This window comes from Sylvia atricapilla, chromosome 2 (assembly GCF_009819655.1).
Source record: "Sylvia atricapilla isolate bSylAtr1 chromosome 2, bSylAtr1.pri, whole genome shotgun sequence".
Taxonomy (NCBI): domain Eukaryota; kingdom Metazoa; phylum Chordata; class Aves; order Passeriformes; family Sylviidae; genus Sylvia; species Sylvia atricapilla.
This window is the reverse complement of record NC_089141.1, coordinates 9,903,166-9,919,263: the sequence shown is the minus strand read 5'-3', so window position 1 is coordinate 9,919,263 and position 16,098 is coordinate 9,903,166. Positions and strand designations below refer to the sequence as shown.

General features: G+C 41.2%; 1 protein-coding gene across 1 annotated transcript in view; it reads right to left on the bottom strand.

Moving 5' to 3' along the window:
* Positions 1 to 16,098, bottom strand: part of FCHSD2 (FCH and double SH3 domains 2) — a 122,734-nt gene that overhangs the window by 25,109 nt on the left and 81,527 nt on the right. Inside the window, exons 9-10 of the mRNA XM_066340799.1 lie at positions 7,899 to 8,021; positions 3,759 to 3,854 (exon numbers count right to left, since the gene is read on the bottom strand). Of these exons, the coding sequence (XP_066196896.1) occupies positions 3,759 to 3,854; positions 7,899 to 8,021 (219 nt within the window). The remainder of the gene's footprint in view (positions 1 to 3,758; positions 3,855 to 7,898; positions 8,022 to 16,098) is intronic.

Here is a 16,098-nt window from a genome sequence, read left to right as displayed (position 1 = left end):
TACTTAAAACCAGTCTGTTCTGGTATTAAAAGGTTGATAAAATTAAATAATAACTTTTTTTTTTTTTTTTTTTTTTTTTTTAGATTTAACTTTAAGAAAGTTATACCTGGTCTGTTCTGGTATTAAATGTAGAGACCACTGAAAATATGGAAATATGGGACCTTTTTGTACTTGTTTATGTAACTTATATGAAATTCCTTCATAGAAGATGCTGAGAAATTCCAAGATGTTCTTCTGAGAGTGAAGGGAAATTCACCTTTATTTTCACAGTCTACCCATAAAAGAGCCAAGTTACATGAGGGGAAACTGCAAAACTTTCCACTGAATTTCCTGAGGTGGTTCTGTGCAAATTAAGAGGGAAAAAAAGAGATTATTTTCATGTCAAGAAGCTGTGGGAGAAATCAGCTGGGCCACAGCTTTTCCTCATGTTCTCTGAGGAAACAGTGACTGAAAAACAGGAAAAAGACCCCAAAAATGAAATGTCAGCTTTTCAGGGCCCTTCTCCTCCCATTCCAGGGACACTTTTGTGTCACCTGCCTCCTTTTTTCACATGATAACCCTGGGATCAAGGAAAAAGCAGCTTTTCCAAACAGGAAACAGAGAAAAGCTGGCGAATTTCCTTTCTCTTTTGCCCTGTTCTTGTGGCTTATCTGTGAGCACAGGGACAGCACAGTGTGTGTGTTTTCCACACATTGCATTTCTGTGGAATTAATAAATATCCCTTTCCTTGTGGGAGGATGGGGGATGATTCAACTGTGGAGTATCACAGCAGCCTCCATGGAAGGCCAAGATGTGCTGGATTTCCTTGGGAGGATAAAAGATTCTTTTCCATGCTCTACTTTGCTGTCTATAAATCCATGTCGGGAATTTATTTCTGGAGAAGATTAAAGGTTGGTAGGAACGGATCAATCATTTCTTTCTGAATATTTTTAAAACAAACCACTTCTTTAAGACTAAGTGGTTTGTTTTAGGGATTTTTTTGAAAACTTTCTTTTTAAAAAATAAGAATTTTTGTCCATCAAAATGAACCAAGACAATGAAATCATCAAAGTAATTCCGAAGTATGAACAATTGATTAAATTCAAGCTCAAACCAGTTTATTTTTTTAGATAAAGGAAAATACCTGACTATGTAAAACATTTTTGAGTGGCCTTCTCTTTGTGGGCACTCAAAAGTGCACATTTTACCCAGAGCAACTGGGATTTTTAGGATCAAAAATCCTGGAAGCTGATGGGGAATTGTTTCATTCTTTCCTTTCTTAGGAACAGACCCTTCTGCAGGCTGACTGTGCACGTTGGGATCACTTTGAAAGCAAACTGAGCTGTCCCTGACTCAAGGATTGCACAGAAATCCTGGTGACAGCTCAGATTAACAGATAAAAACCTCACACATCTCTTACAAAACACAAGTTTGGGATGGACCATGTAAAAGGGGAACTGACACCAGAATTCAGATTTCGCCATTCAGAGCTCCATAACCATACTGTTTATAACATTCTTCCTGCCTACAGCCCTTGCAACTCCATTCCAGTAATACTTAAACACTCCAAATTTTGAGCCCAGTCTCAGTGGATCAGCCTGAAGAGAGTCCACAACTTGTTCTTGGAAAAGGTTAATATTAAACTTTTGATGAGATTTATTTATGACTCTACGTTTTTTCTTTCAGTCCTTAGTGTGAAAATTATCATGCACAACCCAGAGAAAGTCAAAGCCAACTGAGAAATCTCTGCAAAACATCTAGAAATAGAAAAGGTGGCAAAAGAATGCTTGGCAATTGTTCTCCTGCAATTAAATGTTGCTCTATCATTTAGAAAAAACCCAATTTCTGACCAATTTGTTCTCTTGCGCTTACTGATTAAAGTGGGATTGCCCAGGTACGATCCTGTTAGCTGAGCAGAATTATATGGACCATAAAGAAGTAAAAGTCAATTATTTTTGGGAAAACTGGTTACAGCCCAAGCTGCTGAAGATGAAAAAGCTGCAGTGCACTGCGGAAATGCAGGAATTCTGCAGCCCAAGAGGGTTAACCAAGTAAAGGAGGGAGGAATTGAGATATATGAAGGATCCATTCATCCCTTCCTAAAAATTCCTGGAGTGAGGCAGCACCAGCAGCACACATGGACCCTGTGAGCCCACACAAGTACCACAGCACAGAATCTTGGCATTTCTCATACTGAAGAGTTTAATGGGAGTGAATTCCAACTCTCCTGGCCATAGGGATGGCCCTCTAGAAAAAAGAGCCAAATGAAATCAGCAACAGGGCTGCATTTCATCAGTGCACACTCAGAGCCTGCAGTTGTCAGACCACCTTTCTCTCTCACAGAGGAGCAGCAACCAATTACACACAGCACTGTCTGGAGCTGTGAAATTTTAATTCATGCCCCAGATTAGAATATCAATTATAAACCCTGCGCAAGAACACAGGAGAAGTGTGAAGCTGCCCCCCACAAATAACACCCTAAACTGATTTTCCTCCTCGAAGTCTCATTGTAAAAAAAGCGCTTTTTTTTTCCCATTTCTGTTTTAAATACGTAGAGATTGTGCATTCTGTTGCCACCTCTCCAGAGTGTAAATTCAGCATCCCACATGCACAGGGATAACACAGGGCTGACCAGAAACACCCACAGGTACCTCTGCTATGGTCATTCTCATAGCACTGACAGGTGAGGGCTCAATCTCCACCAGCTGAACTGCATTAAAACTCTGGATGCAGGGAGTGCACAGGGAGGAGAATATGGCAGCAAAGGTTAGAAAGGCACAGTAAAGAACCAGAAAGACTCTGCTCACTGTTATCAAGAACAACCTAAAATTTATCACAGAATATCCTGAGTTGGAAGGGACTCATCAGCATTACCCAATCCAACTCCTGGCCCTGCACAGACACCCCAAAAATCTCACCCAAGAGCATTGTGTGAACATGTATTTGCAGGAATAACTGACTCTGTCTGGAATAAAAAGCAAAATCAGAGTTTGTTAAAAGAGAAATTCAAAGGAGACCCAGTCAGAGATGTCAGGGTGACTGGGAAAATCACTCTTATGCAGGTCTTGATCTGAATCACTTGATCTGCAGATCAGGACTGCCCAAATCCGTTCACTAAATTAATTCAAGTCAGAAAAAATTTGTATGTTTTAAACCAAACTTATTTTAAACAGCTGTTCTTAAAATAGCATCAGTAATGTCAATGGGACATGAAGAATCCACTTTAATCAAGGTGCTGTTTGGAAATGCACTTACACACTCTGATTCACTCAATTTCAATGTCATTAATGATTGCTTTGGAAGCAACACAGAAACCAAGATAAGATTTCTGGATATTATTTTGGAATGCAGTGTTTTAACAGTATTATCTTTAGTAACTCTCTGTAAGTATTCCTTGAGCAATTCAGGTGTGTAGGGACACTTCATTTGGCCCAGCTGTAACCCAGTATTAGTGAACATTATGAGAACCTCAGCAGCAGGGTAAAAAGGCAACAAAATTTAGTAGGAATTAGGTTGAAAGCAGTGAAACAGAGGACTGTTAGTCACAATCTGGAAGCCAAAAAAAAGATTTTGCTCTTTGGTGGATGATGTAGAGCCAGTTTGATGCTTTTTTTACCAACACCCACCTCCGGCAACCAGGCCACTCTCCCTTTCTTCCCCAAAAATAGAGCATGAGGTTAAACCAGACTGAGATACCAGTGATTCTCTTCCCCATTTATAACAATCTGCTTTAAAATAGAGCAAGACCAAGTAACTGCAGGGATTCCCTGGGCTCTTACAGTGTCACTGTCACTGGGCTGGAACTGGAAAGGCTGAGGTTTGTGGAACACCGAGTTCTCCTGTAAGAACAGCTGGAGATTGCTGTCCCGCACCACCTGAGGAGAGAAAAAGGTTTGTTTAGACTCCTTGCTTTGTGAACTGAAAAAACAGCTGGAGAGCAAAACCATCACAGTTTCCAACTGAGATTAAACCTGCAGCAGAAGCTTGGGTGCACCAGCAGGGAATTAAGGACCTGGGCTGTTCAGAGGTACTGGCAGGACACACAGTGGGTGACAAGGACCTAAAATTTTCCCTGCCATTCACCTACAAAACGGGGAAAAAAACACCAATTATTAAATAGACACCCTGTGGTGTCACTGCCATAAATATTTTTCCCTCCTCTTGTGGGTAATTTCCTGTGCACTGCTCTTTCTTAAGATGAAAAGTCTTAATTTGGCAGAAATTATTAGATGTGGGAGCTGAAAAGACTATTTGGAATAATGCATCCCAAATCAGTTACAACTTTCATCTCTCTTTATTAAATTGCTTTCAGAGAAAACTCTCCAAGCTTGCATTTTGCTGAAGCAAAACTCCTTCAGCTCCCAAATTTGTTTAATGATACGTTTCAGGCACCATGACACAGATCCCTAAACAAACCTCTTATGTCACAATTTACATAGATTTACAAAGAAATACCCAGTGATTGCAAGATGAAAAAATAGGATCACTGGTTGAAGAACTCTTAGAGAGCATTCACTGCCTCAATTGATGAAAATGCTCAAAATTGTATCAATTTATTACCAAACTGGGGGTTTACATGTACAAAGCAGATAATAAAGATGGTATTTATCCAGAAATAGCAGCATTGTGCATGACCAAGAATTCTGTGCTGCGTGGACAATGAGAAATAAAACTTGTTCTCTAATGCGGCAAAATGTTGATGCGTGTGTCGCTGCAATACTGAACTGTAAAAAATTAATCTCCAGTTAAAGAAAGTAAATAGTCCTCCAGGGCCAATAATACACTCAATCTAAAGCAGAAAAGTACATAATTACTGCTCCAATTTGAGCAGTTGAACATAAACACACTCAAATGGGGAGAAAACAGACAGGGATCTGCATCACGAATTCTCAGAAATAGAAATTCACAAAATATTAAAGAAGGAAACATCTGCAGCTTCAGAGGATGCTCAGCACTGATCTGGCATCAAAAACATTTCATTTAAACTAGCTATTCCATTGAATTGTCCTTCAGCTCCACGTGAACACTGACCATAGCACAAAGCCCTGGGCCATGCCAAATATGTGGAACTATTTTAACCTCAATTAGGAAAAAAAAAAAAAACAAAAACCAAACCCAAAATGAAGTTCCTGAGGATGTGAAAATCTACACAGATATTTTAACGCACTTTCCCTACAGAAAGCTGACTCCCAAGCAACTCAGTTCAAAGCAGAAAATGCATTTTTCCAACAGCACTCCTAGGAGATTTCCCCTCAAAGCCACAAGAAGTGGTTAAAAATGAAAACACAACTGTTATCAGAACAGGAGGCTGGGGAGAATGTGCAAGCCCAGCACATGAAATCCTGCATTTGCACAAAATATTGGACAATTGATAAAAAGAGAATAAAAAGACCCCAAAGCAACACTGTATCCTTGGGATTAAACTGCAACTTTTCCAAATAGATTTCCTGTTATTCAGTAATTAAATCAATGTTCTTACACAGTCTCTTTCTGAAGTCAATGTCAATTGACAGGTTAAAACAGACCTGAAATCAAACATTAAATATATCCCACATGCAGAAACAAGGCACAGTCAGAGATTTGCATAAAGGAAATTATTTGCCCTCTTACCAGAAACTTCACAGAAATGTTACTCAAAACAGCAAATGGAATTTCAGGACATGTTCCGAAGAAAATCAGGTTTTTTTCCGAAAGAGAAGTGCAAGAAGTACAACTCTTGAGTAAAGACTGTTCAAGTGAAAAGGAACCTAAATTGCATTTTGATACAATCATGGACGCAGACTGGTTTGGTGGGAAGGGACCTAAAAAATCATCTTATGCCATGGGCAGGGACATCTTCCACTATCCCAGGCTGCTCCAAGCCCTGGACAACCTGGCCTTGGACACTGCCTGGGACCCAGGGGCAGCCACAGCTTCTCTGGGCACCCTGTGCCAGGGCCTCAGCACCTTCACAGGGAACAATTCCTCCCAAATATCCCATCCAAACTTACCCTCTTTGGGGTCAGTGTTCCCATTCCAGTGTCAGAGGAATGACAAGGGCCACCCTGACCCAGGACTAATAAAATCTCCAAAGCTCCAACAAACAATGATAAAACTATAAAAAAGCTGCATTTTATAAAGAAAATCTGTTTTTTAGCTGGTTCCCTCCATCGGCATCACAGCCAGCCCTGCCTATCCAAGGAGCCATTCCTGGCACTTGTGGGAACCAACTTCTGAAGCAAATACAATTTAATTCCATCCTGCAAACAGAAGTACAGCTCAGATGGAAGAGTAAAAATACTCCTCCCAATGACCTGAAGTGTCTCTTCTAAGCAGAGCCTGCCAAGCTTGTACTGCAAACTAACAAAGAACAGGTGAAGCATTCAAAACCCCAAATAAATATTTAAAACCTTTGCTTTGATGAGAGATTTACTTTAAGTTGCTAACAAATTTATTACACGTTTAACAACCCAAGCTGCTTTTGAAAGACATAGATGGGTTTTGGTGGAGAAAAAAATGTGGGTTTTTTCTGGATTCTTTTCTTGGGGCTGATTATTGCAACCTGGACCTGTTATGGAAAGAAAGGACAAGCAAAGCCTGTGGAAAAATCTACGAGTCAATATATTCAGAGCGAAGCACACAGATTTTTCTTCTCTGCATTCCTGACACACAAGGAGAGAAGCAAATGGAGTTGTAGAAACCACTTGTAAAAGCCCTGCTCAGAGCTGCCAGCTGGATTTCCATTTGTGTCCCTTCTCCAGACACTGTGCCCACAGAGTAAAGCAGAAACCCAACTCACACACACAGAGCCTGACTTGGCTGCTGTGTAAAACCAGCCAGACCTGGGTAGAACAAACTACTCCGACATCAGCACACACAAATATCTGAGGAAAGGATTCCTGCTCCAAGGAACTCTTTGGATATGGCAGTTCAGAATGGGATCAAAGTCCTAACCAGGCAGCTCTCTGAGTATTTTGAACACAAAGGATCTGATAGGAGAGTGAAAAATTAATTATGCAGACATTATACAGAAGCCTGTTTAGCTAAAAGATTCCAGGCCAGCATTTCTGGGGAAGGTATTTGAAGCAGACCTGAATAATACACCCCAAGTTAAATTATTGAAAGTCCTCGTACAACTGAAGACAAAATGGTATTTTGATTATTTTTACAGTTGCTGCCAAGTGAATTCAAAGCTGAGGGTGAAGCCAATTTTTCATGCCCTCACCTCAGATCTCTGAAGGTGTGAGATCACTTGCTTGGAGGTAAAAAAGGAATGTGTTAAATAAGCTTTTGCTCCATCTCCCTGTGAATGAGCTCTGTTTCTGGGTGGGTGGGGAAGGTAAATGTATAAAGGAATATTAAGACTGCACCAAAGCAGCTTTTCTGAGCTCAGTGGTAATTTTTAATTTTTTTTTTCTTAAGACCAGCAGATGAATTATTCAAGTATCAAAATTACCCTGGAAGTGATCACGCCCCTCTCAGTCTGGCTGTTTGACAAAGCAAACAAACCACATCTATGACAAGGCTCTAATTTGTTTGCTGTGTTTGTCACTCTTAATTCCAGGGAAAAAAACAGCCCAATAGTTTGGATTTTAAGTTGACAGACAATTATTAAGGAATGACCCAAGCAGTTTCCTGGGGCTTTGCTCCAGATTACATCGTGCAGAACCTTCAGCTGCAATTTCCCCTCCCAAACATGCAGGGTGAGAAGAACTGAGCATCTCTGGATATAAATGCACTCAGGGGAAGGCAGTCTGGGTGCTAGAGGAAAAATTCTCCCCAAGAAAACTGTCTGGTATCTTTTAAATTAATACCACTCAGAAGTAACCAAACCCAACAACCCTTCAGTTCTGTCATGATTTTGGAAGCACATTTCAGGTGTGGGGATTCATCCATGTTGCAAGGATTCAGTTACAGAGGATCATCCAGTTCAAACTTACCCTGCTGGAAGTCTCCAGTAAAAACTGGAATGTGTTTTGTACAGCTTGGCATGTCTCTAGTTCAGTCCTGCTGAATGCCATTAAATAATCCTTAAGGTGATCATATATATTTCCATCAAGAGCCTGCACGAGGGAAAGAAATAAAAAACAATCAGGAAAAGCAGGAAGGAGCTCTATATACAACTTATCAGTATTCACCCTGGGATTTGCAAGGTGGGATTTTTTTACACCATTTTTTCAGCAGATTTACACCTGTGAAGAGGGGCCAGAGCCACTCACTCCCGGCAGGAGGAATGACAGTGCTGCGCTCCCATTAGATGGCAGCACAGAGCACCGCAACAACATCCCGGTGATTCCCATCCAGCTGTTACCACGGGCAGAGCAGCTCTGGAGCAGGGAATGTGCTCAGGGAGATGTCACTGAGGGCAAGGGGGACACCCAGGAACTGCCAGGCCACGAGGTGCTGCCAACCAGAGTATTCCTCAGGGAATGGTGCCAGGACACTCAGCATCTCGATGTGGCACATCCCCAGCTGTTGACTTACCAAAACCAGCTGAGCAATAGCAACTACTTCACTTTCTTTTGTGCACAGATACCAAGTAAGTAACACAAATTTACCCTAAACCTGGCAGTGACAGCAAAGTTCAAACCCCAAAGCTCTGTTGTAAGTGGAGCTGTAAAACCACATCAACACAGCGCAGGTTACACAAGTTCTATGTTAAATATGACTTAGCAAGTGACTGACAATGTCATTTAAATTTTTAACTCAGGATGTATTTAAATATATATGATACAGATTTTAAATAGGTCAGATTTCACAGATACCCATTTAAACAGTGTATTCATAGAAACTGTGCACACTCCCATTTCAACAAACTCAAGAATGTGTTTCTGTAGAAAATTTTATTTGATTATTTAAATAATTTTGAAATTTGAAGGGGGAGAAAAGAGTGAAATTGTGAAAGACTTAAGGAATAGTTTCTGCCCCTGAAAAATCAAGTCCAGCATTTAAGGTGAGGGAAACAGATACAGTAAATCAGACACAAATCCTGGAAGTGTCCAAGGCTGGACAAAACTTGAAGCAACCTGGGATAGTGGAAGGTGTCCCTCTGCCCACTAAAGAGGTGGAACTGGATGGGCTTTTAGGTCCCTTCCAATCCAAACCATTCCATGGCTTTATGAAATCCCTCAAAGCTTTGGAAGAACAGAAGAGATCTTCCTTCTGCAAAGTTTTGACAGCAGCACACAGCTACCTTCAGTAAGGGATGCTTTGAGGAGATATGCAAATTGTGGGACTGGAATTCTCACGTCCAAACTTGATATCCCAAATCCACTTCACACTGCACTATTTTCTTCATCCTCCATCTACCAAGTGTAAAGGAATTTTTAGCAGAGGCAGATTGTTTCCTTCAGCCTTACACATTAGACCTGTTTCAAACTTAATAGTCCTATAGCCATCAGGAAGCTGTTATGCCAAACCAGTAGCAAAGTGAGAATTCCTTCCAAGCCCCCAAACTGTTGCTGATCAAAGGCCAGGCTCGAGGTGTCAGCAGCCAGGGCAGCTCCTGAAGCTGCCATGGGAAGAACTTCCCAGTCTGGCTGGGAAAGAGCTATAGGGTAACTGCTCCAGGCTCCTGCAGGTGCTGTCAGCTCCACCAAATACTCTCTTCAACAGAATTTTAAAAAATTCTTATTTAAAGAGTTATGTCATATGAGCTTAGAGCTGGGATGTTCAATTGAGGAAAGCATCAGGAAATTTCCAGCATAAAATCCACAGAAAGCAGGCAGCCACACACACACACAGGTTCAGTCCTTGCTTGTGCTGCTGTGGGCACAGCTGTGCTGGGATTCACCCTGAGCTGGTTCAGGAGGCTCAGTCTCAGGCCAGCACCGGGATTGGAACACTCCCTGTGCTTTTACCCCCCTCGGTGTCACACAAGTGCCGGAGTCACCACCCCATTCCATTTTCACATCCAGTACACAATTCCCAACAGCAGCTCAGCCCTGTGCTCACAGAGAATACAAATGATGAGTAAAATTGCCAAGAGTGCCTGTGCTCTCCCTGGGGGACCATAGAAGCCTCAAACTCCCCCAAAACGAAACTGTCGACTTTTATCTGTTCCTGAAGCTTTTCAGCTCAAACACCAGGGCTGGAGCAATGCTAGGCAATGTAAAATAAATAATTTCAATTTGGCAAAGCAATTCTAAGTGCTCAGTTTGCAAAGCAGCTGTGATATTTCTTCATCCCACGATGCCATAAATGAGCATTTCACAGCTCCCTATCAAACCCAAATGTTTTTATGTCAAACCCCACACGAAGGGCTTGTGTCATTAAATTTAAAGTCTTAAATGCTGAGATCTGTGTTGGGTTTTGTCACTCTGGGTGCTTTGCAAAGCCAGTGGAGAGAAGTTGGTACTTGTGTGTTGTGATTGATCCCTCCCCAAGATAGATGGCTAAAATAGGTCAGCTGAAAGGCAGGATGCCAAGGGCCTATTCCTCTTCACTGACCGTAAATAGTGCCCCCACAATTAGTTCAGACAGACACATCAGGCACACACAGCCCAGCCCCACACGTGTTTATTCCCTCCAATTATCAGCCACGCAGCACTGGGGATTAATTCATGTCCAGCTGCAGTCTGCAGTTCAAAGAATATTGGGGAAAAAAAAAAAAAAAAAAAAAAAGAGGGGGAAATATTAACTTCATTATTTTCCCCCTTGGCCTCCAGCAATGACCACGGCTCTACTGAGATGCCAGAAACCTTCTCAGTGTGATATAAAAAATAAAGATATTTAAGAAAGAACATCAGAGCAAAGTGTGGCAAAACATTAGGGAGCACGTGGGTCTGTCAGCATGTGAGAACTGCATTATAGCCAAGCTCCTTTCTTTAATTAAAAGCAGTTTCAATATGATGAAGTTCTTAAATACCGATGAGAGCTGCCAGAACTGAAGTTCTGATAGTCTCTGCAATATCACACAGGCAGGCTTGAGAAAGCAGCTCCAACACAGGCTAAAAAGCTCCTCGTGGCACAGAAAAGGTGACATCCTATCAGGATCAGAAAGCTGGCTGGTTCCAGACTTGCAATAATAATGGATTTATCCCTTCTATAAAATGTTAATTATTACATCGAGCTGGATGTGTTCATATTAAAACAAAAGACTTGACTTGCTGAACTGTGGGATATAAATTAACATTCACGTGGGGTTTTATCAGCTGAATCTCATTCACTTACAAACGCTCTGACCCAAACTGAACATCACAGGTTTTCAAAGGAAAAGTCTTTTCAAAATTTCTCATCACACAACTTGAAGGGGAAACTAGGGAAAAAAAAAAAAAGAAAATCAAAAAACCCAACACCCATTATTCCTCTACAATGGCTTTTGTTCTCTTTCTCACTCTCCAGAGAGCACTAAATCACTTACTGTATTACAATCCCACTGAAAAACCTGTCTTTTTGTCAACTTCAAAAGGAAATCAAGGGTTTTTTTTTAAGAAAAAACAAATCTGGCATCAAACCCAAGATAATACGAAGTTAAGTAGCACAAAATCACAATTTCCAAGGATAGAAAAAAGTCACTGTTTTTTTCAGAAATCATTTCTTTACAGCAGAATTGCCATACTAAAGGTACAAAACTACTTCCCACTGTGTCCAAGTTTGAGAAGCTAAAGGCTGGAATTAAGGCTGAGAAGAGTTGAAATTTTTAATAAAAGCAATGGACACACAAGAAATCCGATATATTAACTCAAACCAATAAAATTACATACAGAGGGAATGGACAAGAACGTTGTTCTGATTTCAACATCCCAGTTTCATGTATAACTTTGAGAGTTTTGCCCAGAAACAAAACTTCAGTCTCAGGTCAGATCATCATTTCCAGAAGATTTTTTTTTTTTTTTTTATTTCAAGAGATGATACCAAACATTTGGGGAATTTAGCTTTAAACATTCTACATTCTATGAAAATTCCATCAAAAGCAAATATGTAAATGAAAGTATTTTAGCTATCATTAGGCCATTTGGTTGCCTTTGGGAGGTGGTTACTAATTTAAAATAACGTACAATGTACAACAGACCCTGTGTAGAATTTTCACCTTCATTTCTGTGACTGACTTCAAGATGCCTCTTCAACTAAAACATTTACAGGTCTCAGCCACACTCCACTTTAAAATTACCATTTCAGTATCTTGAAAAGACAGAGAACAAGCTGAACTACTCTGTATTTTTTATTTTAAAGGCAAACAGAAATTAAAAATGGAAACTATCTGCCCCACGCACAACACAGAGCAGAGTTGTGTGAAGCCACCAAGGCGGATTTTCCCCGTTATCCCTTTTATTTCTGAAATATTCCTGGTATTCCATTAATGTTTGTCTTGCCCAGAAACTCCTAAAAGCTGAGCTGAATCTCTGGGTAATAATTTCACAGTTTAAATTCAGGTGTTCGAACTAAACCTCTCATTTTACCACCAGGCACCAAAACCAGTGCTAGGCTACAAACCCACAATTAAAGGTACACTTGTAAAGCCATGTGGGTTTCACTGACTAATTCACACCAGCCTCATCTGAATCATCACTGCCTAGAAATAATTCGCTATTTGCAAACATACATTTATGTTTTTATGCATTTTCAACTCCCTAACCGCACGCTTGTGATAAAAACCATCGTCCTCAAACTGGCAGTGGAACGGGATGGTTGTTAAGGTCCCTTTCAACCCAAACCATCCTATGGCCCTGTGACATTCAGTTTTCATTTCAAAACATCCATCCTTCCCTGAGCTGATGCAACCCAACAGTTTTTCTGAGGGCTAATTTTGCCATGAAATCCTTGGCAAACGCTCCCTGAGCTGCCACCGCTCGGCCGGAAACAACAGAACTGATGTGGAAGGCAAGGAATTTCCTTACATGGGTGGAGGGAACAGCACAAAATTAGAGCTGACCCTCCCCTGCCTGGGCTGCAGCCTGAAAACAGAAAGATAAGAGAAAGAAAGGAACAAAAATCATTGTTTGTGGAGTGGTAACTTTTCCGTGGAGTCAATGGGATTGCATCCTGGTAATGTGACTTGTTCAGGAGTCAAATTCCCAAATCAAAAGGGAGATCCATATCACAGATTCTTCTCTTTACTTTATATTTATATTAAAATAATTTTATATGTGAATATATTTATATTAAAAATGAAAATTAAATTGTTTTACCACTCTACTCTCATTGGCATTAAACCTGCTATTTTATCTATCCCTGATCTGCGTTGCTTTGAAAACCACTCAGAATCCATTAAGAAGAGGGGCTTCAGTTATCATCCTTTATTTTCTGTAACATTACTCAAAACTTTTTCCTTACTTCAAACTAAAAACCCAGCCATGTGAATTGCACAACAAACATGCTGAGTGAAGCTTTTTGAGTGTTTATGCTTGAAACTCCTGCCTCCAATCCATTAAATAAACAGAGGGATCTCATGGATGGCACAGTCTGGGAATTTTCAGTTGAATGATTTTGGTAAATGAGACTCTACTGAGGGTTTTAATTTTTATATGTCAGAAAAGATAAAATTAATATTAAAAGGAAAGGTTGGGGTACAGACCATCATAATTTGCCAACAGGTATTCTTAGAATTAAGGCATCAACTTCAGTCTTTCTAGGGTGAGAAGTCTCTGTGTTTTAGCCCAAACAGAGCAAGAAATCTCCTTTTATCTGACAGTGAAGGATAAGGTATTTTAAAAACTCATCTAAAACTCAGAACAAAGTCAAGAGCCCAGATCAGCTGGATTTGCCACACTCAGCACTATTCAGAGCCGTGAAATGGAACAGCACTTCCCAAGGACATGAGGAGAAGAAGGAAGGAAGGTCAGGAAAACGTATCCTTTCTGGGTAACAGCTCCATTCCACAGTCATTTTCCTTTATAAATGCTGATTCCTGTCAACAATTTCTCCTAATACAGAAGAAAAGCTGCTTATTTTTCCTTTTAAACTCTTCCACCCTGGCAGCATTTGTCACTGCTGAAATCCCTTCCTCTCCATCAAGACCCTCCCAAAGTAAAAGTAAATCTAGGGCTGTGTTTCTGAACAAAACACGACCTCTGTACCTGAATTCCTAAAAACACACCCAGATGAAAGGCCCAGCAGTGTCCCTGAACAACCTGTCTAGAGCTGCTGGCATCAGGCTCTGGCATTCCCAGAGATCCCTCAGGAACAACTGCGCCCTGTCCGTGCTCATCACGGCTTTGAGGGCTGAAGGCTGACTTCCAAATGACAGGAAGCTGCTGCCCAGCCTGCCCTTTGCAGGCTCCCTCTTTGGGAAAAATCCTGTTATTCTGCTAAGCTGGGCAACTAGAAAAAGTTGCTAAGAAAATCTAAAGGCAAATCCCAACTCTCTTCCCTGGATCAAGGAGTGAGTGCCAGACTTCCTCAGCCTACAAGGAGAGAGGAGCACCTAAGTTCCATAAAAATCAGGATTTCAGCTTGACAGGAGAGCAGCCACAGTCTGCATCCAAGGCAGTAAAATTATCGGTATCTCAGGATAATCTTACACATCCAAAGATTTTACTGATAAACCTGCTTTAGTGAGGTCCAGATCCAATTCGCTCTTGAAGTATCACTACGTAGTTCTGTCTGGGAATATCTGAAGTCCAGTGAGACCCTCCCACCTGGAGCACTGCATCCAGATCCAGAGTCTCCAGCACAGGAAGGACACTGACCTGTTATAGCAGGCCCAGAGGATGCCAACATGTCAGAGTGAGGAAGGGTTTAAGAATCCCTACAAAAAGATCCCCTCTGGCTTCTGCTTCTTCTTGAACTTCCACAGAAAGTAATTTTAAGGAATTTTTCTAACTATATCACTGTCCAGTTGCTGTCGGGCTAATTAATTTCTCTTGTTTCTTTTTTGTTTTCCTTAAATCCATATCCTGCATGACCACGTGCTATTCAGGAGTGCCATTCAGGAGTGCCTTTGCTCAAACCAGCTCTCAACAAGGAAGCACAGGATATTCCAGGCAAGTGCCCACCCTGCCGAAGAGCAGAGATACATGAAAAACTGGGAATAAAACCTGCAGACTAAGAGGTAGGAAGAGCATATAATAAGGATAGAAGAGGAAGCGCCTCTTTAAAATCGACAAGGTTTGATAAACTCAGAGTTTCCTCTTCTCCCACATCCTGGAGGAGCTCTCACCACGGCAAACACGGGAACAATGGACACTGGAAGACCAGGAGAGCCCCAAGTTCCTTTCAGCTGGGTGCCCATGAACACTCTGCACTTTCCCTTACCCCAGAGCTTTGTGTTTGCTGCTGTCAGGAGTTTGGGGCTTGTTTGCAAGTTCTTTGTTTGCTCTCATTAGTCACTTGATGATTGTTCTGCACATCATTTTGTTCCTTTACAATCTCGCCAGGGTCATTGTTTTTACTGACAAAACCTCTGTTGTTGGGGCGCTGCAGTCTCCTCTGAGCACAGAAAAATATGGAACAGCCACCAACAGATGCTTGTCACCCTCCCCCAGTGCAGGATAAATGTCCCTTTAAAACAAGAATACAGAAAATTAATGATAATAACAAGATTTGCCTCCACCATTTAGGATGAGGGCCTGGTAGGTGAACACAGGCATGGAAGGAAATGCCCTTCATAATTCCTTGTAATTGCCACAAGGCTGGCAGCAGTGAGAGTTACCTGGCGGAGACAGCACTAAACTAACACTCCTGGGTTAAAGGACAATTCCACTGAAATGAGTGAGAACACCCTGATGTAAGACTGCTGCAAGCATGGAAAACCTGATCTTCCAATTCTACCATGTAAGGCTTAAAAAACCCTGGAAGATTAAAACAGATTCTAGGAATATCTAGAAATACATTCCCCAAAACTATCTCCCAACTTCTCGGACCTAGTTTGCTTTTTCTTGCACAGCTCTGGAATAAATCCCAGAGGGATTCCACTTTTGACAGAATGAATTTTTAATAAACTGCATCTTTGCTTTTGTACTTCCTCATTCTTGGTAGGAAAAAAAAAAAAAACCACATGGTCTGGCTGAAATCCAATATCTGGAAGATGACTTTGTGGCAGAGCTGTCACCATCACGATATCTTGGCGTCTGGAGAGTAGAGAGTGCTCTTCACTGCTCATGCCAATAATAATTGGCTTCCTTCATGTGGAAAAATATGCATTTAAATCCTTCAGCACTTTGACACCATTCCTGCTCTTCAAGGATTCTTCTACTGACC